This window comes from Salmo salar, chromosome 09, assembly GCF_965601325.2.
Source record: "Salmo salar chromosome 09, fSalSal1, whole genome shotgun sequence".
Taxonomy (NCBI): Eukaryota; Metazoa; Chordata; class Actinopteri; order Salmoniformes; family Salmonidae; genus Salmo; species Salmo salar.
The window spans coordinates 81,314,029-81,341,767 of NC_138299.1; the positions used below are offsets into that span (position 1 = coordinate 81,314,029).

At 44.7% G+C, this 27,739-nt stretch overlaps 1 protein-coding gene across 4 annotated transcripts; it reads left to right on the forward strand.

Annotated features, from left to right (window-relative positions):
- The first annotated feature begins 283 nt into the window (after positions 1-283).
- Positions 284-26,712, forward strand: LOC106611936 (C-terminal-binding protein 1). Of its 4 annotated transcripts, none has more exons than XM_014212621.3 (11): positions 345-509; positions 1,862-1,921; positions 2,707-2,873; positions 9,525-9,679; positions 10,383-10,527; positions 12,857-13,063; positions 13,287-13,501; positions 14,314-14,444; positions 18,696-18,823; positions 19,602-19,722; positions 20,752-26,712. In XM_014212621.3, the coding sequence occupies exons 3-11, from the start codon at positions 2,816-2,818 to the stop codon at positions 20,918-20,920; spliced, it is 1,329 nt and encodes a 442-aa protein (XP_014068096.1). In that variant the 5' UTR covers positions 345-509; positions 1,862-1,921; positions 2,707-2,815; the 3' UTR covers positions 20,921-26,712. The 4 variants fall into 4 exon arrangements, with proteins under 4 accessions (XP_014068095.1, XP_014068096.1, XP_014068097.1 ...); XM_014212622.3 differs by lacking the exon at positions 345-509 and adding an exon at positions 664-682; XM_014212620.3 differs by lacking the exons at positions 1,862-1,921; positions 2,707-2,873 and having other exon boundaries at positions 284-509.
- The last annotated feature ends 1,027 nt before the right edge of the window (positions 26,713-27,739 follow it).

Here is a 27,739-nt window from a genome sequence, read left to right on the forward strand (position 1 = left end):
GACATCTGGTGGTCACTCTTATCTAAACGTTCTAAAGATTGGCCAGATTGAGAAACATAACAGATGTATTTTATTCGAGTAGGACCTGTGGGTGGGGGGGGCATGTTTGTTTGAAGGTAAAATACAAACAATATGATACATTGCTCTATAGTCATTAACTTAGGGCAGTGACCCTGTTAAAAACAGAATTTCCTCTAAAGAACATTGCACGATAAATCGTAATAGTTTATCCAGTCCATCGTAAACATGAAGTACACTTTATGGAGAAAGCCAATGGGTGTGCTGTCTGTCCACTGCCATGGAAGGTGAGGGCGCTCTGCCTTCCCCTCCTAAAACAGTGCACTGGTACCTCTCACTCTGCCCGTCACACGTTGTGTACGGCGGCCTGACCCCCCATGAACCTGCGACTTCCTCTTTCTCAGATTTCATGGCGATCGGGAGAGAGGGAAGACCACCGACGCACGCAAACTGTCCAGACACCTCAACACGACTGAAATACATTTCTTGGGGTAATTAATCCACCGCTCTTGCGTTACTAGGTTACCGGTGTAGCGAATGATGCGTGCATAACGTGCACGTTGTGGATATCCACGTTTCCCGGTGTTCTTGTGCTACTGCATTTCAGATATTCACATTGTAGCGCCATTCGCTGATAGCGAATCGGACGAAAATGGGCTCTCCTGTACGCATCTCCCACACGCAGTAGTATAGCTAGCAAGCAAGCTAACTTGCTATGCTAACCATCCAACCGTAGATTGATATGCTTGATAAAATAAACTAGCCATCAGAAGGTTGAACTTAATGTGTATTTTTGGGATGGTTACAGGGCGTCTTGTTTAATTTAAATATGATTCCTATCGATCAGAAGTATTTGTTTATCTGGCACAGTTAGCTGCCTAGTTAGCTAATGTTCGTTAGTTGGCTAACTAGCTAACGTTCGCTAACTAGCCAGATGCGATAACGGCCGTTATTAGTAGCCATCTAGCTAGCGAGTTAACTACTTAACATAGCGTCTTCTGCAGAGTTTTGAAACTTGTAGCTCGTTGTTCAATTTTGAAGGGATAGTGAAATGTAGTTAGGCCTAAACTTCGGCAGCCACATGTGGTAATGGTTTTGGCTTGCGAACAACTGTATTGAATACTTTGTATCAATGATATCAAAACTGCCATTGTTTCCATAACCCGCACTGTCTGTTGATTACTTTGTGATGGGTTTCAAGATTTTTTTTATGCATATTCATTGCTACTTTTTACATATACGTACGTATTGGAATGTTGTCCCAACTTCTTAAACTTTGATGATTGTGATTCTTTGTAGCTAAGTGTCATTTAATGGATATTTTTCAGCAGAGAATTATACCTAACATTGTTCTCTGATGGAGTCCAGTTTGTAGGCCTAGCCAAACTTGTTCACATTTTAGTCATTTAGCAGACAGTCTTATCCAAAGTGAGTTACAGGGATAATTAGGGTTATGTGCCTTGCTCAAGGGCACATCAGCAGATTTCACCTAGTCAGCTCAGGTATTTGAACCAGCAACCTTTCAGTTACTGTCCCAACCTCCTTAACCACTAGGTTACCACACACACACATATATGTATGCCTACTTTATAAATTGTTAGACACCAGCCTTCATCAATCAGTGATCTAGGCCTAGCTACTGTTCAAACACTCTGTTATAAGGCCTCACATCTTTCTGCCAAACAACCCAAGGTACTCCATGTTTAGCACTCACCTTTTTATATCGCTTAGGCCTAGACTAGTAGTGACTGATATGTTATCTAATTGAAGTAAGTTTGTTTGAGAGGGCGTGAGTGAAGAAGACCCTCTGATAATAACAAACTGTTTTGTCTCTGCTTGACAGTGAGATCTGAACAGACGTTGTGAGTCGCAGACAGAAGACACTGAGTGGATTCTCCTGCTGGTAAGTCTGCCACTCCTCCATATGGTTATTAGTCTTTCTGTTTACGGCCTTGGTCAAATACTTTGAAGCTGCACCATTCCTTTGTCCTGATTAGGTAATCATTGGCTAAATCTCCTACTGAACACTTCTATCACTCGATAAAGGGCTTAGGGGCCAAGTGTTTGGTTTGAGATTCAGCCTGGATCTCACACTATTGGATAGGTGAAAGTAAGAGTTAACTATGTAGCTTTCACCAATCCAGTCATGTCAGAGCAGGTATAACCATTTGGAAGAAAAGAAGAATGTATGCATTTTCAAAGTACTGAAACAAGCCCTAGGTTTGAATTTACCACAGAGGAAGCAGAAGGAAGAGTACACACTCACCAATACCACACTACATAGGCATGTGTTTATCTGTTTGTCAGTTCCTTTAGTCATGGTTTCATTCATTTTCGTAATGTTATACATCACAAGTGTAGACACATGTATGCTACATTATTTTGTGTAAGAACATAGGCCTATCATCTGTTTAGTAGACGCCTCTTCCTTAGGACCCTGTGTTATTGTAACGGCTTTAGCCTGCTAGGACTTGAAAGCACATTTCTACAACTAACCCGTTGAGGGTCCTATCCTGCAGCAGTAACTATCCCTTCCTCCCTGTCTCTCAAATAAAATTTCTGTCTAACTTTATTGGCACAAAAGGAGAAAAAGACAGAAGAAATGCATTACAGTAGACATGACTAGTAGTAAAGTCTTTCACGTTCTAACAGGTAACAACAACTCTGTCTCTCTCTCGCTCTCTGCAGGTGTTGCTCAGTGGGTAGTAGTGGTTTCTCGTGCTGGTGTTCTGTTGAAGGGGCTCCTTAGTGCTCTGTGCTGTTGTCTTGCTGTGTCCTGGGTTAGGACTGCCAGCCTATGGCTCTAATGGACAAGCACAAAGTCAAGCGGCAGAGACTTGACCGCATCTGTGAGGGTAAGGAGCCTTGAGGCACAGACAAGGTCGTACATCTTACACACATTCAGGGTATTTGAATATTAGGATTTCACAATTCGTTATAGTCATATTGCTACACCAACATCACACATTCATAATACAAAATGTTTTTCTACAGTGCGCATACTGTGCTATCAGAACTTCCTCCAGAGATGTCTTGATTGGGCTCAAGGATGTGTGCGGTCTTTAAAAAAAAAAAAAAAAAAAGATACCTGAAATTGGTTGAATATATTACTACGCCTCTTGTCACATGCCTATGACTATAATTGTTGGCACTTGGTTTACATCAGCTGCTGATATGGGAAGTCTGTTATTAATGATTTGCCTATTGGTGTGAACAGTGGCATGTAGGTTATTGAAGGCATGGGGTTGGGACAGTTGGAGAGAGAGCACAATGCCTTTATCGCACTTCCTGTTCCTGTCTGTGGGGATTTCAAGTGGGTTAGTGTGTGGCCAAGCTGGTGTGTCTGAGCTGTGAGCCGTGAGAAACGATGCCAAGGCAAGGTACAAATGATGACGATCTGTGACAGGCTAGAATAAATGACTGGTTACATTAGGCTACAACATGATCAGGGTGTCTTTTGACAAAGACAGAAATGAACCGAATAGTAGGAATGGGCATTTTAAATGATTTCACTATTAGAATAATATCCAGATCTTTTGGGGAGATATCATAATAGTTGAAATATATGTTTGAAAGATTTTCAATGGAGTCTTGCTCGTGTGACTGGGGAGAGAGCCGGTGCGCTGAGCTATGCTTGTTTCAGCAGGCGCAGAAAAGAAGCTTTGATTAGGAATCTGACTGTAGCGCCGCTGTGATTACACATGCAGCCTCTGACTGTAGCGCCGCTGTGATTACACATGCAGCCTCTGACTGTAGCGCCGCTGTGATTACACATGCAGCCTCTGACTGTAGCGCCGCTGTGATTACACATGCAGCCTCTGACTGTAGCGCCGCTGTGATTACACATGCAGCCTCTGACTGTAGCGCCGCTGTGATTACACATGCAGCCTCTGACTGTAGCGCCGCAGTGATTACACATGCAGCCTCTGACTGTAGCGCCGCTGTGATTACACATGCAGCCTCTGACTGTAGCGCCGCTGTGATTACACATGCAGCCTCTGACTGTAGCGCCGCTGTGATTACACATGCAGCCTCTGACTGTAGCGCCGCAGTGATTACACATGCAGCCTCTGACTGTAGCGCCGCAGTGATTACACATGCAGCCTCTGACTGTAGCGCCGCAGTGATTCACCGACAATAACAACAAGCTACACGTGTGGAGCGTGTTGGCTACCGGTGCGTTTTTTTGTTTTTATTGGGGGTGCTCATAAAAACTGTGATAAAGCTGTTGTTTTATTGAAATGTCAAATGTAATAGCCTACAATGATAGACCATGTAGCAATGTCTCAAATACTTGTATGACATTTTATACAAAGCCTTTTCATTGGTAAAATAGGCATATATTTATATATTTTTTTAATGAAGACTCTCACAAGTAATCGAATACTAACGTTTGTTCGGATATTGAAATATTTGAATTAGAGGTCGACCGATTAATCGGAATGGCCGATTTAATTAGGGCCGATTTCAAGTTTTCATAACAATCGGTAATCGGTATTTTTGGACACTGATTTAAAAAAAAAATTTTTTTACACCTTTATTTAAATAGGCAAGTCAGTTAAGAACACATTCTTATTTTCAATGACGGCCTAGGAACGGTGGGTTAACTGCCTTGTTCAGGGGCAGTACGGCAGATTTTTACCTTGTCAGCTCGGGGATTCAATCTTGCAACCTTACGGTTAACTAGTCCAATGCTCTAACCACCTGCTTTACATTGCACTCCACGAGGAGCCTGCCTGTTACGCGAATGCAGTAAGAAGCCAAGGTAAGTTGCTAGCTAGCATTAAACTTATCTTATATAAAACAATCAATCAATCATAATCACTAGTTAACTACACATGGTTGATGATATTACTAGTTTATCTAGCCTGTCCTGCGTTGCATATAATCGATGCGGTGCGCATTCGCGAAAAAGGACTGTCATTCCTATAACGTGAACCTAACCATAAACATCAATATCTTTCTTAAAATCAATATACAAGTATATATTTTTAAACCTGCATATTTAGCTAAAACAAATCCAGGTTAGTAGGCAATATTAACCAGGTGAAATTGTGTCACTTCTCTTGCGTTCATTGCACGCAGAGTCAGGGTATATGCAACAGTTTGGGCCGACTGGCTCGTTGCGAACTAATTTGCCAGAATTTTACGTAATTATGACATAACATTGAAGGTTGTGCAATGTAACAGGAATATTTAGACTTAGGGATGCCACCCGTTAGATAAAATATGGAACGGTTCCGTATTTCACTGAAAGAATAAATGTTTTGTTTTCGAAATGATAGTTTCCGGATTTGACCATATTAATGACCTAAGGCTCGAATTTCTGTGTGTTTATTATATTATTATTAAGTCTATGATTTGATAGAGCAGTCTGACTGAGCGGTGGTAGGCACCAGCAGGCTCGTAAGCATTCATTCAAACAGCACTTTCGTGCATTTTGCCAGCAGCTCTTCGCAATGCTTCAAGCATTGCGCTGTTTATGACTTCAAGCCTGTCAACTCCCGAGATTAGGCTGGTGTAACCGATGTGAAATGGATATCTGGTTAGCGGGGTGCGCGCTAATAGCGTTTCAAACGTCACTCGCTCTGAGACTTGGAGTAGTTGTTCCCCTTGCTCTGCATGGGTAACGCTGCTTCGAGGGTGGCTGTTGTCGATGTGTTCCTGGTTCGAGCCCAGGTAGGAGCGAGGAGAGGGACGGAAGCTATACTGTTACACTGGCAATACTAAAGTGCCTATAAGAACATCCAATAGTCAAAGGTATATGAAATACAAATCGTATAGAGAGAAATAGTCTACAACCTAAAACTTCCTACCTGGGAATATTGAAGACTCATGTTAAAAGGAACCACCAGCTTTCATATGTTCTCATGTTCTGAGCAAGGAACTTAAACGTTAGCTTTCTTACATGGCACATATTGCACTTTTACTTTCTTCTCCAACACTTCGTTTTTGCATTATTTAAACCAAATTGAACATGTTTCATTATTTATTTGAGGCTAAATTGATTTTATTGATGTATTATATTAAGTTAAAATAAGTGTTCATTCAGTATTGTTGTAATTGTCATTATTAAAATAAAATAAAAAAATAGTCAGATTAATCGGTATCGGCTTCTTTTTGGTCCTCCAATAATCGGCATCGGTATCGGCGTTGAAAAATCATAATCGAAATCATAATCAGGCGACCTCTAATTTGAATAACCGTGCCCATCCCTACCATGAAGGTAGTATGGTGTTATTCTTATTTAATTTAGTCATTTTTTAAAAATTGGCATTACAAGTCATGCCAAGCCTAATTTGTAGTGTATACAAAAACAAACAAAAAATCTCATTAAAGATGGTCCAGTTACCTTATTAAATTCTGGACATATTTGGCTTCTTTCTGGTTTGTACTGTCTACTGTTGTACAAGGCTAAATAAAATGGTGCAAAATGCAGCTCTTGGGTGATGATAAAATGGAGGGAGTTGTCTGAAAGAGTCAGGTCCCCTGAGAGGAGTGAGAGGAGCAGGGTGAAGGGTCGTGGCTACAGGAAAACAGGCCAGCTGTCTCTTTAAAAAACAACAACAGCCTAACCGCCCCCAGCCCAGTCGCTGCCTGGCTATGCTAATGAGGTTAGTGCTGGTTGGCTGGCCCTCAATAGAGCTGCCCGTGATTGGACCTGGGAGGTGGGGGAGGGACTGGGTGTGGATGACAGCAGGGTCCTAACCATCCAAGAACAGTCTGACAGACAGAGAGAGAGAGAAAGAAAGAACGAACGATAGATAGATAGGTAGAGAGCGAGGTGAGAGAGAGGAAGACAGGCTGGTTAACTTCATAATGCAAGGTTAGGCTCCGTGTGTGTGTCGTAAAATGTGTGTGTGAAGGAGAGCTTGAAGACGGGGCGGGGGGCGATATGGGCTTGGGTGTGGTGTTGCCGACGAGTGTGTGTGTGTGCCGTTTCCTTTTTGCTTGGCGCGTCCTTGTAGCTGTTAAAGGAATTGAGCAACTGTGTGTCTGGCTGGAGGTAGGGTGGAGCAGCGCTGCATTATTACCCTGCCCCTCCCTCTGCCCCTCCCCCCACCTCTCCCTCACTCTGCTCTCTCACACTCCTCAAACCACAGGCAGAGGGAGGGAGAGATTGCATTGTGTGCTCGGCCATGCATGTGCTCCATAGGCCTCGGGTATGCAAGGGTACTTTACGTGTGTGTGTGTGTTCTTCTTGTTAACCAGTCATTGTGATCTCCAGCATGTGGACATTAAGATATGTAACCTTTATTTAACTAGGCAAGTCAGTTAAGAACAAATTCTTATTTACAATGACTGCCTACCGGTGAACAGTGGGTTAACTTCCTTGTTCAGGGGCAGAACGACAGATTTTTACCTTGTCAGCTCGGGGATTGGATCCACCAACACTCTAACCACTAGGCTGCCTGCCGCCCCTCTAACCGCTAGGCTGCCTGCCGCCCCTCTAACTGCCAGGCTGCCTGCCGCCCCTCTAACCGCCAGGCTGCCTGCCGCCCCTCTAACCGCCAGGCTGCCTGCCGCCCCTCTAACCGCCAGGCTGCCTGCCGCCCCTCTAACCGCCAGGCTGCCTGCCGCCCCTCTAACCGCCAGGCTGCCTGCCGCCCCTCTAACCGCCAGGCTGCCTGCCGCCCCTCTAACCGCCAGGCTGCCTGCCGCCCCTCTAACCGCCAGGCTGCCTGCCGCCCCTCTAACCGCCAGGCTGCCTGCCGCCCCTCTAACCTCTACCATAAAGGAAAATGCTTGATGTTTTTTAATGAGATGCAGATTCACTTTGTTAAGCCTCCTCAGCTAGACCCAGTTACATATTAGGGGGACGTGTTTGTGTTTTGGGAAATACTCCGACATCACAGGAAGCGTACGCAAATATTTGTCTTCCACCAGATCCTCCCCCCCCCCCACTGGCACAGAGTGTTTGTTTGGGCATGTCTGTCTGTGTGTCGGCCTCTGCATGGGTCCTTCCATCTGTCCACGTGAATGCTCCAGTGAGACACCCCCCCCCCCCCCCATACACCTGTCATGCAGGGCAGAGAGTGTGTGTGCTATGGATAGGGGGTGGTTCTGGTCTAGGGGTGTGTGTGTGTGTGTTACACTTTTCTGTGAGAGAGAGAAGGGCAGTTCATAATCAGTTCAGAGAGATGGAGGGGCAGAGAGAGCTAAGACAAGTGATGATGGTATCAGTGAGGATGTTAGCTGCCAGATTTCTCCCGTGACCTTTACCAGATGTTAGGCTTGTGTTTGTCTGGCTTTGTCACATTCTGGCCACTAAGTGTTCATTTATTATTGATTATTTCCGTGCAGATGTAATTGCAGTAATGGATGGTGGTAGACGTGCGCAGGACCACGCTGGACATAAAGTCTGGCGTGTGTCAGTGGCGTGTGTCAGTGGCGTGTGTGTGTACGGAACAGGAGTCACACTCGCCCTCCTCTCCACCCCTGCTGGCACTGCAGCCAGCCAGATCCGCAAGCATCTTCATCCTCTACTCTGGCTGGGGACTGGGGTGGTGTGTGTGTCATAGCGGGTGTGAGTGCATGGGCTTGGGGAGTTGAATGTATTGAGCTTGTAGGTGAGTGTCCTCTTGAAGCCTCTATCTCTTTGTGATCTCAGATGCTCTCTCTGCAGCAGATCCAGTTCCATTATTATTACGTAACCATAGCAGCACACATACTGCTCAGTGCTCCCTCAGAGTGCTGGTGGTGACAAGACCCTGGCTATTTGTAGGGAGGACCGGAGATGTGGAGGGGACCGGAGATGTGGAGGGGACCGGCGATGGGGAGGACGTTATGGGACTGACTATGAGAGAATTTAGACTTGTAGTTGTAGTCATGTTGGTGGTCAGAATGTCATTATACAGGTTGACTCTACTCTGGCTGGCCCCAGCACTGATGATGCCAGTGGCTATTGTCATGCCTGGTTGAGTTTGAAGGGAAATTAACAATGTGTGTTTTAATGGTCAGGGCAGTGGTGTGTTCAGGTTTAGGGCAGTGGTGTGTTCAGGTTTAGGGCAGTGGTGTGTTCAGGTTTAGGGCAGTGGTGTGTTCAGGTTTAGGGCAGTGGTGTGTTCAGGTTTAGGGCAGTGGTGTGTTCAGGTTTAGGGCAGTGGTGTGTTCAGGTTTAGGGCAGTGGTGTGTTCAGGTTTAGGGCAGTGGTGTGTTCAGGTTTAGGGCAGTGGTGTGTTCAGGTTTAGGGCAGTGGTGTGTTCAGGTTTAGGGCAGTGACTCATATTGCTCTTGTCCAGACTCCAGAAAGATTGTTGAATCACTAAGCTCAGTGGACAGTCGCGTCTGGAAGAAAATGCTGTGGTGTGCTGCGTTTTCACTGTGTCACATATTCCCAGAGGAAGCCATTTTGTCTGGGCAAACAACCAACTCAAAATAGAGTGTTGCATGCTGCAACCAACCTAGCCAGCCATTGGAACCAAATCAGCATGTGAGGATAGTGCAACATTTAGTGACGTTTCATAATGCCAAATCCTGGGTAACTGTCCTGTCTCCCCTGTCAGGCATCCGCCCCCCCATCCTGAACGGGCCCATGCACCCCCGGCCCCTGGTGGCCCTGCTGGACGGGCGTGACTGCACCATAGAGATGCCCATCCTGAAAGACGTGGCCACTGTGGCCTTCTGTGATGCCCAGTCCACCCAGGAGATCCATGAGAAGGTAGACACACACACACACACAGACACGAGACAAACACGTACGTACACACACACACACGCATGATAATATACTTGGTGTAAGCTTCCTGTTCATGTGGCTATAAGCAGCAGTTTCTGATGGGAAAAAAAGAAACAGTTCTTCAAGACTACTTCCTGACTGCCAGCCATATGTTTAGTATTGATGAACTTTCCCTTAAAGACAGCGCCACTGTCCGCCCTACGGCCGGTGTTTTTGTTTTGTTGACGATGCAGCGCTCGGGAAGCGTTGTGCATCATGGAACTACATCTGCTGCTGTTCTATAGCACGTGCAATGATGTCTGGGGGGAAAACTGTGTTGGATGTTGGCGGTAACTTCTTTGTTGTAATATGGCAAACGGACGTGGCTGTTTCACAATGAGGGACTCCAGCTTTACAAGGCTGTAGTAACAGCTCTGTTCTCACCTGGACAACCAGCAGTATAGCTGTCTGCATTAACCCTGACTAACGCTGTGTTAACTCTGTAGGTGTTGAACCAGGCTGTATTAATGTGTGTTAACTCTGTAGGTGTTGAACCAGGCTGTATTAATGTGTGTTAACTCTGTAGGTGTTGAACCAGGCTGTATTAATGTGTGTTAACTCTGTAGGTGTTGAACCAGGCTGTATTAATGTGTGTTAACTCTGTAGGTGTTGAACCAGGCTGTATTAATGTGTGTTAACTCTGCAGGTGTTGAACGAGGCGGTGGGGGCTCTGCTCTACCACACCATCACTCTCTCTAGAGACGACCTGGACAAGTTCAAAGGCCTCCGAGTCATCGTCAGGATCGGCAGCGGCTTTGACAACGTCGACATCAAAGCAGCAGCTGAGCTGGGTGAGTCACGTACGGATGCACACACAGTATGCAGACGAACAGGTACACAGTAGAGGTCGACCGATTAGGATTTTTCAATACCGATACCGATTATTGGAGGGCCGCCAAAAGCCGATACCGATTAATCGGCCGATTTTAAATAAAAAAAATGTTTTGTAATAATGAAAATTACAACAATACTGAATGAGCACTTATTTTAACTTAATATAATACATCAATAAAATCAATTTAGCCTCAAATAAATAATGAAACATGTTCAATTTGGTTTAAATAATGCAAAACAAAGTGTTAGAGAAGAAAGTAAAAGTGCAATATGTGCCATGTAAGAAAGCTAACGTTTAAGTGCCTTGCTCAGAACATGAGAACATATGAAAGCTGGTGGTTCCTTTTAACATGAGTAATAATACGTTTTAGGTTGTAGTTATTATAGGAATTATAGGACTATTTCTCTTTATACGATTTGTATTTCATATACCTTTGACTATTGGATGTTCTTATAGTATTGCCAGTGTAACAGTATAGCTTCCGTCCCTCTCCTCGCTCCTACCTGGGCTTGAACCAGGAACACATCGACAAAAGCCACCCTCGAAGCAGCGTTACCCATGCAGAGCAAGGGGAACAACTACTCCAAGTCTCAGAGCGAGTGGCGTTTGAAACGCTATTAGCGCGCACCCCGCTAACTAGCTAGCCATTTCACATCGGTTACACCAGCCTAATCTTGGGAGTTGATAGGCTTGAAGGGGTGGGTATAATTTGTGGAACGTTCCAACAGGAATCTGTTCCAAAAAACGTAAAGTAAAAGGTTGCCAACCAACAACGCATACAAAGTAGCAACGCATACAAACCTAGCTAACTAGCTGCCGACTAGGCATCAACTCACCACGTAGCTTATTCTTAATGTTTGTCCATAGGCAACCAGAGTTAGGACAGACATTTTTCGGAATAAACGTGATGAGTGAAAAAAGCAATGAAATAGACCACTCCCTACCCGGTATCTTATTCTGCCGCTATACAACTTTGTATGTGTTTTTTTTTTTTTGGCAACCTTGTTATTTACGAAGTTTTTGGAATAGATTCCTGTTGGAACGTTCCACAAATTATATAAAATTATAGTTGATAGGCTTGAAGTCATAAACAGCGCAATGCTTGAAGCACAGCGACGAGCTGCTGGAAAAACGCACGAAAGTGCTGTTTGAATGAATGCTTACGAGCCTGCTGCTGCCTACCACCGCTCATTCAGACTGCTCTATCAAATCATAGACTTAATTATAATATAATAAACACACAGAAATACGAGCCTTAGGTCATTAATATGGTCGAATCCGGAAACTATCATCTCGTTTTTTCTTTCAGTGAAATACGGAACCGTTACGTATTTTATCTAACGGGTGGCATCCCTAGTCTAAATATTCCTGTTACATTGCACAACCTTCAATGTTATGTCATAATTACGTAAAATTCTGGCAAATTAGTTCGCAATGAGCCAGGCGGCCCAAACTGTTGCATATACCCTGACTGCGTGCAATGAACGCAAGAGAAGTGACACAATTTCATGTTAGCAGGCAATATTAACTAAATATGCTGGTTTAAAAATATATACTTGTGTATTGATTTTAAAGAAAGGCATTGATGTTTATGGTTAGGTACATTGGTGCAACGACAGTGTTTTTTTCCCGCAAATGCGCTTGTTAAATCAACACCCGTTTGTCGAAGTAGACTGTGATTTCAATGAGAAATTAACAGGCACCGCATCGATTATATGCAACGCAGGACATGTTAGATAAACTAGTAATATCATCAACCATGTGTAGTTAACTAGTGATTATGTTAAGATTGATCGTTTTTTATAAGATAAGTTTAATGCTAGCTAGCAACTTACCTTGGCTTCTTGCTGCCCTTGCGTAACAGGTAGTCAGCCTGCCATGCAGGCTCCTCGTGGAGTGCAATGTAAGGCAGGTGGTTAGAGCGTTGGATTAGTAACCGGAAGGTTGCAAAAACAAATCCCCGAATCCCCCCTGAACAAGGCAGTTAACCCCCGTTCCTAGGCCGACATTGAAAATAAGAATGTGTTCTTAATCTGACTTGCCTAGTTAAATAAAGGTGTAAAAAATCGGTGGCCAAAAATACCGATTACCGATTGTTATGAAAACTTGAAATCGGCCCAAATTAATCGTCCATTCCGATTAATCGGTCGACCTCTAGTACACACAGATAAATATTACACCAACAGATACACAGACCACCACTTCTCTGGCCTTAGGCCTTCGCTGTGTTCTGCCAATAGTGTACCTACTTCAGCCTTTACAACCTATGCCTCTTCCCCCCCCAGGCATCGCGGTGTGTAACGTGCCGGCGTCGTCGGTGGAGGAGACGGCCGACACATCCTTGTGTCTGATCCTAAACCTGTACCGTCGGGTCACCTGGATGCACCAGGCCCTAAGGGAGGGCACCAGGGCCTCCAGCGTGGAGCAGATCAGGGAGGTAGCCGGCGACGCTGCCCGCATCCGGGGGGAGACGCTGGGCATCATCGGCCTGGGTAAGTGGGTGTACTGGGGGCAGGATATGTACGTTTATGGAGTTAGGAGGTAATGTAATGGGCAGATTTGGAGCAGCTGAATTTGGTCTAAGACTGGCCCTTCTTTTTAAAATCAACAATAGGTTCTGCCAGAGGCCCTGGAATTAGCTTTGGATGCCTAAATGCCCCACCAAAATACTCTAGGGAAAACAATCGTTGACCCTGTGTTTCCCTCTCTCTACAGGTCGTGTGGGCCAGGCGGTGGCTTTGCGGGCCAAGGCATTTGGTTTCGGGGTGATCTTCTACGACCCATACCTGCCTGATGGTGTGGAGCGCTCGCTGGGCCTGCAGAGGATGGCTACCCTCCAGGACCTGCTCATCCACTCTGACTGTGTCTCTCTACACTGCAGCCTCAACGAACACAACCACCACCTCATCAATGACTTCACCATCAAACAGGTATGCACAGCGCTCTAAATGAAAAACTGTTAAATGGAAGCACTGGTGCTCCCACTTAAAGTTAGCAGCACCACATTCTATTTAGGAGCACCAGAAAATGTTTGAACTGATTCCGATACAGCCTGTATTGGGCCTATATGAGTACCATCTACTGTTGAAGCACATATTGTGCCCTAGAAACTAATATTTAATACTGTAAAGACATTAGTTTGTTATAAAAGCTCAAATGTTGATACTGTCATTGAAATTACAAAGTAATTTGTAGCCACCAAAGAAAATACTTGTTGAAATTATATTAACTACTTTGAAGAATCTTAAATAAAAAATATATACAAATTTGCTTACTACATGATTCCATATTTGTTATTTCATAGTTTTGATGTATTCACTATTATTGTACAATGTATAAATAGTAAAATAAAGAAAAACCCTTGAATGAGTATGTGTCCAAACTTTTGACTGGTACTGTATGTCCATGAGGTAGTACAGCCACTCTAAACATCATGTGTATTAACTTTGATTACAATAGCAACATAGGACTTTGGAAATGTCTTTATAATTGCATGATAATGGAATTATTACTGTATTCAAATATTTTTTAAGTAGTTGCTTTCTCAGATCTGTTTTCAAATTGTTTTAAAAAGTAGTAGTTTTGTGGGATCTGTATTCAAATAGTAACTCTATGTTCCGCTGAATAAAGTAACTTTGCACAAAGTATAGTTAAAGTCTAGTCCTCCCAGGTCTGTTATACTGGTGCAGTGAGTTTTGTGAGTGTGTATTACTTTAACACTGTGTGTGTGGTCCCTCTGAAGATGCGCCAGGGAGCGTTCCTGGTGAACTCTGCGCGGGGGGGTCTGGTGGATGAGAAGGCTCTGGCTCAGGCCCTGAAGGAAGGACGTATACGAGGAGCTGCACTGGATGTCCACGAGACAGAGCCGTTCAGGTACACCCACGCACTGGCTGTTCAGTCGTTCCTCTCTAACCTTGACTCTCCCTCTCTCTTTCCTCTGGATGTCCCCAACTAAAAAAAATTCTTGGTCTGCCAAGAGTTGCCTGTTCTTTCTGCCAAATTTTTTTACTTATATTTTTCCATGTATAAGTTGCCGGGCTCAGACTTGCTGTTAAAAAAAAAAAAAAAAGAGACAGCGATTGACCGTATGACTAGCACCCATCGTCTCTCTCCCTGCTGCAGTGAACAGCACAGTGTTTATCTCACTGTTCGTGTTGCTGAAGCTGCCACATAATTACAGCCATTTCTGACTGAAAAGTTAGGTGACCAAAATCCCTCATTTGTTTAGGAAAAACATCCTCTATTCCCTCAACCCTTGCTTTCTTTACGTGACACATGTATGCATCGCATGCACGTGGCCAATAGGGCCTAACCTATAGCATATCATAATCACATCAATAAATTGGTTATAACAAAGTTCGAACAGCAAAATGCAGAGGACGTGACAAACTTGAAACGGGAGAATGTTTACTGGTTGCTCATGAGGTAAAGAGGAAGTCAGATGTGTGGAATAAATGTGACTAGTTGTGGAAAATACTGGAGATCAAGAAGAAGGTAAGGAGAAAGCGTTGTGTGCATATTATGTGTGCCAAACAGCTGCTGTGAGATTATAATCTTTCTGACCGTTTGGAACAATATAAACAACACTAAATACATTATAAGCGTACCAGAGAGTCTGTTGTAAAGTTTTCTTGTTAAGACTTTATTAGAGCAAAGACTAAAAACAGTCGCATTCGTGAATGCAATTTCCGAAATATAATGGTTTATTTATTGTGAAGCTAATTATTCAAGGATCGCTTTATTTCATTTTTAAACTAAAATGCTTGATTGCATTTCAAATAATGAATGACTCGTATACTGTGTGATACTTTACTGTCCCCATGAGGACATTTTGTTGCTGTGTCATGTACACATTTAAAGTAGCGTTTTAAATACAAAACAAATTGACAATACAACTTTCATTACAGTTACATACCAATTAGAAAAGAGCCTGCTGGGTCGATAGGAACATGAGCCCGAGCCATTTAGGAGGGATATCACACCTGCCACAAATGATTGTTTTATTTATTAAACCTTTAACTAGGCAAGTCGGTTAAGAACAAATGATTATTTTACAATGACGGCCAAACCCTCCCCTAACCTGGACGATGCTGGGCCAATTGTGCACCGCCTTATGGGACTCCCGATCACAGCCGGTTGTGATACAGCCCAGGATCGAAGCCAGGGTCCTTAGTGACGCCTCTTGCACTGAGATACAGTGCCTTAGACCGCTGTGCCACGCGGGAGCCCCGAGTGATGATATGAACAAATGATTGATTGATACAGTAGCCTATATAAGTATTGAAATATAGACCTTAGTTACGGTATTAAGACTAAATAGGATGCGCTCTTAGTCGTAGAGCTCAGTGGCGGTTATACAAGGCTGCTATACCAAGCCTACTAATGATAATGATATTACTTGTTATTATAATGACCATCATCATAATAACGAGATCAAGATAAAAGGAGCATTATTATTATTAAATATAATTGTTAAGACAATTTGGAACAGTGTAAACAACACTAAATAAATGATACATAATAGCATAGAGGCTGTGCTGACTATAAAGTGTAAAGCCTTTATTAAAGCAAAGCAAAGATTAAAAATGTTTGTACTTGACTTGTTGACACGTGAGGCTTGGTGGTCACGCAATCAGTAGGCTATTAAACACTCAAACAGGCAACAGTAGCAGGAGCTGTCTTATTTCTGTAGATATATATGGATGATTTATAAAGCCAGCCACATTTAACAGTTAGGCCATTGATTGTAGACATAATTACGTTGGGGTTTCCGCTCTCCTCACTTTTCTTTGACAATAAGGCAAGGGCTGTTTTCTCATCCGCTCATTCTTCTGATGTTTCTGCCGCATTGTTCTCAACACCAATATGGTGGTTAACTTGGCTGTTATGCACATAGCAACATGGTCTAGAAAAAGTCTCCAATTCAACAGAGCACTGATGTGTTTCAGAACTGCGGACAGCGACCACTATCCAACATGTTAGAAACACATTTGTTATAAAATCATTTTTATTGGTGTTGCACCATTGTTCTTATGTAATATAATCATATACAATTTCAGTAGCGCGTCTTAGTGATGCACTGTACCATCCCCACAGCCTCCTCAGTCCACTCAGACAGGCGTCAATCAAACATGGGTCTTGTACACCATGATATATATACACAGTGAGGGAAAAATGTATTTGATCCCCTGCTGATTTTGTACGTTTGCCCACTGACAGAGAAATGATCAGTCTATAATTTTAATGGTAGGTTTATTTGAACAGTGAGAGACAGAATAACAACAAAATAATCCAGAAAAACGCATGTCAAAAATGTTATAAAATAATTTGCATTTTAATGAGGGAAATAATTATTTGACCCCTCTGCAAAACATGACTTAGTACTTGGTGGCAAAACCCTTGTTCGCAATCAGAGGTCAGACGTTTCTTGTAGTTGGCCACCAGGTTTGCACACATCTCAGGAGGGATTTTGTCCCACTCCTCTTTGCAGATCTTCTCCAAGTCATTAAGGTTTCGAGGCTGACGTTTGGCAACTCGAACCTTCAGCTCCCTCCACAGATTTTCTATGGGATTAAGGTCTGGAGACTGGCTAGGCCACTCCAGGACCTTAATGTGCTTCTTCTTGAGCCACTCCTTTGTTGCCTTGGCCGTGTGTTTTGGGTCATTGTCATGCTGGAATACCCATCCACGACCCATTTTCAATGCCCTGGCTGAGGGAAGGAGGTTCTCACCTAAGATTTGACGGTACATGGCCCCGTCCATCGTCCCTTTGATGCGGTGAAGTTGTCCTCTCCCCTTAGCAGAAAAACACCCCCAAAGCATAATGTTTCCACCTCCATGTTTGACGGTGGGGGTGGTGTTCTTGGGGTCATAGGCAGCATTCCTCCTCCTCCAAACACGGCGAGTTGAGTTGATGCCAAAGAGCTCCATTTTGGTCTCATCTGACCACAACACTTTCACCCAGTTGTCCTCTGACTCATTCAGATGTTCATTGGCAAACTTGAGAAGGGGAATGTATATGTGCTTTCTTGAGCAGGGGGACCTTGCGGGCGCTGCAGGATTTCAGTCCTTCACGGCGTAGTGTGTTACCAATTGTTTTCTTGGTGACTAATGGTCCCAGCTGCCTTGAGATCATTGACAAGATCCTCCCGTGTAGTTCTGGGCTGATTCTTCACTGTTCTCATGATCATTGTAACTCCACGAGGTGAGATCTTGCATGGAGCCCCAGGCCGAGGGAGATTGACAGTTCTTTTGTGTTTCTTCCATTTGCGAATAATCGCACCAACTGTTGTCACCTTCTCACCAAGCTGCTTGGCGATGGTCTTGTAGCCCATTCCAGCCTTGTGTAGGTCTACAATCTTGTCTCTGACATCCTTGGAGAGCTCTTTGGTCTTGGCCATGGTGGAGAGTTTGGAATCTGATTGATTGATTGCTTCTGTGGACAGGTGTCTTTTATACAGGTAACAAACTGAGATTAGGAGCACTCCCTTTAAGAGTGTGCTCCTAATCTCAGCTCGTTACCTGTATAAAAGACACCTGGGAGCAAGAAATCTTTCTGATTGAGAGGGGTCAAATACTTATTTCCCTCATTAAAATGCAAATCAATTTATAACATTTTTGACATGCGTTTTTCTGGATTCTTTTGTTGTTATTCTGTCTCTCACTGTTCAAATAAACCTACCATTAAAATGATAGACTGATCATTTCTTTGTCAGTGGGCAAACGTACAAAATCAGCAGGGGATCAAATACATTTTTCCCTCACTGTGTGTGTGTGTGTATATATGTGTGTATATATATTTATATATATATATATATATATATATATATATTTATATTTATATTTATATATATATATATATATATGTATATATATATTCGTTAGTCGACCAGTAGCTATATATATATATATATATATATATATATATATATATATATATATATATATATATATATATATATATATATATATATATATATATATATATATATATATAGCTAGCTACTGGTCGACTGACGAAATCCCGGTCGACCAACAGCCTATTGACCAAACAATAGACCAGTCGACTAAATGGGGTCAGCCCTACTCTTTCCTCTCTAACCCCCCCCCCCCCCCCCATTGTAGTTTCTCACAGGGCCCTCTGAAAGATGCTCCCAACCTCATCTGTACCCCCCACACCTCCTGGTATAGTGAGCAGGCCTCCATCGAGGCCAGAGAAGAGGCAGCCAGGGAGGTGCGCCGGGCCATCACTGGTAAAACCAAGCCCTAACACTCAATCATAATTTTGCATTATTAGTTACCTGGTTATACATTGGTTATTAAATAATTTCAGTGCTTTTATATAGCTTGAATATGGCTGCATGTTTTGAGGTTCTGAAGTGGTGTGGTGTTCTGATATCTTAGGTCCACTCTAACCCCTTAGGTCCACTCTGTACGTCTGTCCCCCCCGTCTGTACGTCTTTCCCCCCCCCCCCGTCTGTACGTCTTTCCCCCCCCCCGTCTGTACGTCTTCCCCTCGTCTGTACGTCCCCCCCCCGTCTGTACGTCTTCCCCCCCCCCCCCCCGTCTGTACGTCTTTCTCTCCCCCCCCCCCCCCCCCCCCGTCTGTACGTCTTTCCGCCCCGTCTGTACGTCTGTCCCCCCGTCTGTACGTCTTTCCCCCCCGTCTGTACGTCCCCCCCCCCGTCTGTACGTCCCCCCCCCGTCTGTACGTCGTCGCCCCCCCCCCCCGTCTGTACGTCTTCCCCCCCCGTCTGTACGTCCCCCCCCCCGTCTGTACGTCTTTCCCGCCCCCGTCTGTACGTCTTTCCCGTCCGTCCGTCTGTACGTCTTTCCCCCCCGTCCGTACGTCTTTCCCCCCCGTCTGTACGTCTGTCCCCCCCCTGTCTGTACGTCCGCCCCCCCCCTGTCTGTACGTCTGTCCCCCCTCGTCTGTACGTTTGTCCCCCCCCCCCCCTGTCTGTACGTCTGTCCCCCCTCGTCTGTACGTTTGACCCCCCCCCGTCTGAACGTCTGTCTGTGTTCTCTTAGGTCGTATTCCAGACAGTCTGAAGAACTGTGTGAATAAGGAGTATCTGATGGCAGCATCACAGTGGCCCAGTATGGAGGTTGCGACAGTCCACCCCGAACTCAACATAGCCTCAGCATACAGGTGAGACCACCAGCGGTTAAGGTGAGCATGGGAGAGGAGGACAACCAAGTCAGGACATGTCAGGATTATTTGATCAATTGTATCTGAATATTCTGTAGCATGTTGACCTCCTGATATACAAATCCTCTCTCTCTCTCTCTCATATCTCTTCTCTCTCTCTCATATCTCTTCTCTCTCTCTCTCTCTCTCTCTCATATCTCTCTCTCTCTCTCATATCTCTCTCTCTCTCTCATATCTCTTCTCTCTCTCTCTCTCTCTCTCTCTCTCTCTCTCATATCTCTCTCTCTCTCTCATATCTCTCTCTCTCTCTCTCTCTCTCTCTCTCTCTCATATCTCTCTCTCTCTCTCATATCTCTCTCTCTCTCTCTCATATCTCTCTCTCTCTCTCTCATATCTCTCTCTCTCTCTCTCATATCTCTCTCTCTCTCTCTCTCATATCTCTCTCTCTCTCTCATATCTCTCTCTCTCTCTCTCTCTCTCTCTCTCTCTCATATCTCTCTCTCATATCTCTCTCTCTCTCTCTCTCTCTCTCTCTCTCTCATATCTCTCTCTCTCTCTCTCATATCTCTCTCTCTCTCTCTCTCTCTCTCTCTCTCTCTCTCATATCTCTCTCTCTCTCATATCTCTCTCTCTCTCATATCTCTCTCTCTCATATCTCTCTCTCTCTCATATCTCTCTCTCTCATATCTCTCTCTCTCATATCTCTCTCTCTCTCTTCTCTCTCTCTCTCTCTCTCTCATATCTCTCTCTCTCTCATATCTCTCTCTCTCATATCTCTCTCTCTCTCTCTCATATATATCTCTCTCTCTCATATATATCTCTCTCTCTCTCTCTCTCATATATCTCATATATCTCTCTCTCTCTCTCTCTCTCATATATATCTCTCTCTCTCTCTCTCATATATATCTCTCTCTCTCTCTCTCATATATCTCTCTCTCTCTCTCTCATATATATCTCTCATATCTCTCTCTCTCATATCTCTCGCTCTCTCTCTCATCTCTCGTTCTCTCCTCCATCTCTCGCTCTCAGGTTTCCTGCAGGTCTGATCAGCGTGGCAGCAGGGGGTTTGACAGGGGCGGGTGCAGGGGTAGAGGCCCTGGCTCACGCCATCGCCCCTGTGTCCCATCCCCCCCACGCCCCATCGCCAGGGCAACCCAGCAAGGCTGAGGCAGACAGAGACATCTCCTCTGACCAATAGCACCCCAACATTCCTCCATCACCCCTGGAAACCAACAACCCACCCCCTCCCACCATTTTCATCATTACCGCCAACCCTCCTCACCGACCTCAGGCAGATTGACACTGGGGTCCCGGTTTGATCCGGTTTCAGCTGGATCCTTCAAAACACAGTACCAGTCCAGGAGTGACCCGCCCGTCCACAACATGCCCCCTCTCCCCCTCCGGAACCCCTTCCTCGGACCTCCCTCAACCTCTCCCCCTTACCTCCATATCCCTCCACACCAACACACCTTCAGCAATAACTCTCTTCTCAAGGATTCAATAATTGGATTGGTATATTTCTTGAGTTGTATTTGTATTTTTTTGGTGAAAGCAATTTTTTTTTTGCTGTTGATCTGTTATGATTGTAGGTGTTTTTGTTTTAAGTAGCATTTCTGCAGTGAGGCTGGACTGTGAGGCTAGCTGTTTTCTCCCTGGTTGTTTTGATCAGTTAGTGAGGAGTGAAGGTTTGGCCCATCTCCCCCTCTGACATCTCTCCCCCTCTGACATCTCTCTCTCTCTGACATCTCTCTCTCTCTGACATCTCTCTCTCTCTGACATCTCTCTCTCTCTGACATCTCTCTCTCTCTGACATCTCTCTCTCTCTGACATCTCTCCCCCTCTGACATCTCTCCCCCTCTGACATCTCTCCCCCTCTGACATCTCTCCCCCTCTGACATCTCTCCCCCTCTGACATCTCTCCCCCTCTGACATCTCTCCCCCTCTGACATCTCTCCCCCTCTGACATCTCTCTCTCTCTCTCTCTCTCTCTGACATCTCTCTCTCTCTCTCTGACATCTCTCTCTCTCTCTCTGACATCTCTCTCTCTCTCTCTGACATCTCTCCCCCTCTGACATCTCTCCCCCTCTCCCCCTCTGACATCTCTCCCCCTCTGACATCTCTCCCCCTCTGACATCTCTCCCCCTCTGACATCTCTCCCCCTCTGACATCTCTCCCCCTCTGACATCTCTCTCTCTCTCTCTGACATCTCTCTCTCTCTCTCTGACATCTCTCTCTCTCTCTCTGACATCTCTCTCTCTCTCTGACATCTCTCTCTCTCTCTCTGACATCTCTCTCTCTCTCTCTGACATCTCTCTCTCTCTCTGACATCTCTCTCTCTCTCTCTGACATCTCTCTCTCTCTCTCTGACATCTCTCTCTCTCTCTCTGACATCTCTCTCTCTCTCTCTGACATCTCTCTCTCTCTCTGACATCTCTCTCTCTCTCTGACATCTCTCTCTCTCTGACATCTCTCTCTCTCTGACATCTCTCTCTCTCTGACATCTCTCTCTCTCTCTCTCTCTCTCTCTCTCTCTCTGACATCTCTCTCTCTCTCTCTCTCTCTCTCTCTCTGACATCTCTCTCTCTCTCTCTGACATCTCTCTCTCTCTCTCTCTGACATCTCTCTCTCTCTCTCTCTGACATCTCTCTCTCTCTCTCTCTGACATCTCTCTCTCTCTCTCTCTGACATCTCTCTCTCTCTCTCTCTGACATCTCTCTCTCTCTCTCTGACATCTCTCTCTCTCTCTGACCATCTCTCTCTCTCTCTCTCTCTGACGTCTCTCTCTCTGAATCTCTCTCTCTCTGACGTCTCTCTCTCTCTCTGACTTCTCTATTTCTCTCTGTCATTTTCTCTCTGACATCTCTCTCTCTGAATCTCTCTCTCTCTGACGTCTCTCTCTCTCTCTGACTTCTCTATTTCTCTCTGTCATTTTCTCTCTGACATCTCTCTTTCTGTTATTTTCTCTCGCTCTCTCTGACATCTCTCTCATTTAAGAAAATATGGAAAATGTGTACAACAATAAGACAACACGACACCAAGCTTCTATTGGCCCGATTCCTAGCCTGATCCGAGATATGTATCTGAAGACAAGTCAGCTAGCTTTAGCCAAGTTATCTAAAGCTAGTCAGATCTGGGACCAGGCTATCTGATTCCTTGTCTGTCTGTCTGTTGGCTAGTGTAGGGATGAATAATGTCAGTGTGGAGCTGAAACCTTAACGAAGCATGTTAAATCTGTCTCCACTGTCAGACCCTTTCTGTCTCTCTTCTCCTTAAGATGGTGAAACCTCTCCTGTTTTTACGTCCCCTTTTTATGACGTAATGGCCAAGCTCCTTTTTTCCAGCTCCAATCACTTCCTGTTGAAAGGTCAGATGGATGGCGTCCTATGGACTCTGTATCATCACTTTACACATGGTCTTCTACTCAACAGTTAGGTGAAACGTTGGTTCTGTAAAGGAAGAAGCGGTGTGGAGCTTCAACATCATGTGACACCAGTTTCATATCAGTTGGATAGTGGATTGGAATTTCACTTCATACAAAAAGACTGAATTATTGTGTATGGACATTTTTGTTTTTCAGAGGCACTTAACGCCGAGTACGCACACCCACCCACCCACCCACCCAGAGTGAGCTGAGCCCAGTGGGCAGCCTAGGGCAGGGTTTCCCAACCTCGGTCCCCCCCCCGGTGTAACTTTTGGGGTTTGTCCTAGTAATACACAGCTGATCAAATAACCAAAGCTTGATGATGAGTTGGTTATTTGAATCAGCTGTGTAGTTCTAGGGGAAACCCGAGCCTAGAGCAGCACAGGTCAGGTGTGTAGGACAGAGGTTTGGCCAGCAGGGGGGGGGGCACTGCCATGTGAATGCTTAGTCAGGCTGTGCTCGGATGCCTACAGTGTGGTTTAGTACCAGCCAGACAGCTAGCTCTGGCGTCCCCTGGGTTTTCCTAACACATCCACACAGCAGTCAGACATAGGGCAGGTGATGTACATCCAATACCGCTGACTTCCAAAGACAACAGGGACGGGTGACAAGGCGAGGACTCGCTGTCTTTCTCCCCGACCTCTCTCTCTCCCCCCTCCCTCTCTTTCTCACCCCATCCAGCCCCTGAAGAACTCGGCTCTCCACTAGCCGTTTATCAGCCTGTGTGGATCCACCCATCCCTTTAAGATAGGACCGGCGGTGTAGCCAACGTGTGGATTCAACCATCCCTTTAACAAGACAAAGGGATTCACCATTCCCTTTTAAGAACAAGGGTGGATTGTGTTTATTCTTCCATACTCTAGAGTGGCTTTGCGAAGGAGACGGTTTCTATGTGGATCCACCCATGGTTGTATTGACAAGTCATCGTTGTCTTTCTAAAGGAGTAGTCCCTACGATTAACTCTTAATGCCGTCGTCTCTCTCGTCGTATCAAGGGAATACCCTTGTAGTACCTCAGTAACAGATATTGAATGTACGTTCAAACCCTTTTCTTTTCCTGTACAGCTTTTCTAGTGACCTCTGCTATTCCTGGGAGGGTTGTGAAAATTGTAGCACTGACGACGATCAATAAAGACCCCACTAACTCAATGACCAAACTGGAGAGGATTCCCTTTCAATCTCTGTCTTCAAAACCAGTTACTTATCTCTCTCTGCGTTTTGATCTTTTCTACTTCATTTGTTTCTCTGTGGAAAACGAAGCACAATGCTTTCCCGTGATTTTTAATTGGACATCAGATTCCGTCTGACAAGTTTCTTCAACCTCCTGTTCTACAGAACGATGTAACTTGGAGGAAAGTTCAAAGCGTCAGCTTGATCTGTTAGTTTCCTTTTCTAGAATATAGAACTAGATGCCTTTCTATTTCCCCTAATGCTGCTCTGGCTATTGTGCATGTAAGGTATTTTTGGAGGGTAAATGCTATTGGCTTAAAGATTGTTATGTTGTTGTCCACCCTTTGCTCCCCAGTGCTTTACCCTTAACCCAAGTTGCCATTTTGTGGTGGTCAGTAACCAGTGATGTACAGTTTTTCCCCTACCCACCAGAGTCTGAGGACATGGGAGTGAGCCTGTGTCCAAACATTATAGGCTCCTGTCTCATGGGATTTTATATATATATATATATATAAATATCCCCAATAGTTTGAATTATGATCGTAAATTGTGATCTTACATTGTCGTTGATGATATTGATGACATATTTGGGTTGTTTTCAGTTCTGCACTCACTGTGTTGTTGAAACCATTCATTGTCTTTGTTTTGTTATCTATCTCTGTGTTCTACATGTTGTACTGAAACATTTCAAAAACAAACAAAAAAATCACTTTTGAAACGTTTTGTGAAATGTTTTTGTTGTTGTCCTAGCCACTCTGCCGTACGTAGCGTAGCCGTCCTATCCAGCCGGAAACCTCCGGGCCTTAACTCCCTATAAAGTAGCTGTAGCGTTACCATGGAAACACTTACTGCCTTAATCACAGTTGACCACAGTAGGTGAGGTAGGAGACACAGTCAGACGTCATACTAACAACTAACACTTTACAGTCTGTATTCAATCAATACTGGTGAAAGAGTTTTCCGGATTATTCAAAAGTAACTCTGAAAAAAGCACATTTGAATTGATATGCAGTTGTCTTTTAGTTTGAAACGGCAAATTATTTGTTGAGTACATCAATTAAAATATGCATTTTTTTCAGTGCAGAATAAAAAATATCTGACTTAACCATACAACCAGGTTAACCGTTTTGATTGAATATGCCCTACATGTAACCCAGCAGGTCATTGGCAGTGCTACAGACTGAAGGGAAGTCCACCTGATATTTCACTCTGGGGTGTGAGAATGTTCCCCCCTCTGAAAGGGTCTTTCATGGCCAGCCCCGATCCACAGCGAACACTGGTGTGGTCTGTTAGACATGCAGATGGACAGAATTGGTCACTTTAATCTCTCAGGGTTCAAATAGAAACACCCTCCTCCACTCTCTCTCTCTCTCTCCATCCGTTTCATGTTCCACCCTCCTCCACTCTCTCTCTCTCTCCATCCGTTTCATGTTCCACCCTCCTCCACTCTCTCTCTCCATCCGTTTCATGTTCCACCCTCCTCCACTCTCTCTCTCTCTCCATCCGTTTCATGTTCCACCCTCCTCCACTCTCTCTCTCTCTCCATCCGTTTCATGTTCCACCCTCCTCCACTCTCTCTCTCTCTCCATCCGTTTCATGTTCCACCCTCCTCCACTCTCTCTCTCTCTCCATCCGTTTCATGTTCCACCCTCCTCCACTCTCTCTCTCTCTCCATCCGTTTCGTGTTCCACACTCTCTCTCTCTCTCTCTCTCTCCATCCGTTTTGTGTTCCACTCTCCTGCACACTCTCTCTCTCTCTCTCTCTCTCTCTCTCTACATCCGTTTCGTGTTCCACCCTCCTGCACTCTCTCTCTCTCTCTCTCTCCATCCGTTTCGTGTTCCACCCTCCTGCACTCTCTCTCTCTCTCTCTTTCTCTCTCCATCCATTCTGTGTTCCACCCTCCTCCACTCTCTCTCTCCATCTGTTTTGTGTTCCACCCTCCTGCACTCTCTCTCTCTCTCTCTCTCTCCATCCGTTTCGTGTTCCACCCTCCTGCGCTCTCGTGTTCCTCCCTCTCTCCCTTTGTGCACTGTGAGTTCTGTGTTTGGTTTTACTGTCTGTTCTGTTCTTTGGCACTGACATCTAACCTTCATCTAATAATGTATGAATGAATGTTTTAAATGAGCTGTGTGTAATGGTGAAATTTGGGAAATGTATTTTTACAACATGTGAACATGATTCCTTTTTGGGGGGGGTCTTTCACTCACTCTTGTCGTGAATTAATTGATTTTCTTTCACCAGACTGCAAAATCCATTTAAAAAAAACTAGAAACTGTCTCCTGTAACTAGGCTCTTAAGCTTTATTTTATTTTGTTTTGTTTACTTTTTTATTAGAAACAATCATGTTTGTTTCCGATGGTAAACTCCACACCGTATTTTAATAAAATCCCAAAAATTAACCCTTTTCTTTCTCACGCTGCTTTCTTCTGTTGAAGGTAATGGTCTTTCTGTGTGTGTGTGAAACCTTTAGCTGATTTGATGGGCAGTTGCTCTTGCTTCATCTGAATAGTGAATTTAGCTACAGCCTGTGCAGTGTGTCCTCAAACTCTGAGAACAAGGAGAATCTTCTATCATATTGCCTGTATGGATATTACCCTCAGCCTTGAGCTTTACGAGATTCATTCAGTGTGTGTGTATACTTGTGAGAGTGCATAGTGCAAGGTTTGCAGTATAGCAGTGATAACCCAGGTGTGCTGCCTGCCTTCCTCCAGCCCTGGGGATAGGAGCAGGATTTACAAACCACTGGCCTCCCTAACGAACTGTTTACAACCTTTTGTCTCTGTCTTTATATGGGCACTGGAATGATGCAGTGCCAAGTGCTCCAGACCTCACGGCAGCTTTACGAGTAGGCAGGCCAGGTGGGGGTGCAGGCAGGCAGGCAGCGGAGAGGGGTACAGTCATAGCATCATGTGGCTGGGAATGCCAACTCCAAAATTGTTACCACATGTACCATCCGTAACCCCTGACGAGAGCGGTCTAAACCTCATGGTCCCATCGCTGGAGGGAGGCCCCCTTGGTGGTACTCCGTCTACTAGGATATCTCCCTAGGCTGAGCTAAGGCACCCTTAGGCGAAGGCTATCTTGGGTACACACGTGCATGGAAGCTACCTAGGATGCAATGCCACCTTTTGATTAATGTGAAACGTTTTATGAGTAGCCCTTTTAATATGTTCTCCCTATGCCCTTAGACCAAAACGTCATCTCTCTACCAGATAAACAACACGGTAGGCTTGTAACTAGCTGGGAGAGGAGTGGGAGGTGGACAGGATGTTTGTTTTCCTCTTGACTTGTTAATTTTCCTCACAAGGAACTGCATTTTCCATAGGTCAGTATTTCCATAGGACAGTACACAGCAACTGTAATCCCTTCCTGGTAGCTGTTTTACATTACATCATATGGAGTGAAATATACAGCTTATTGCAGATT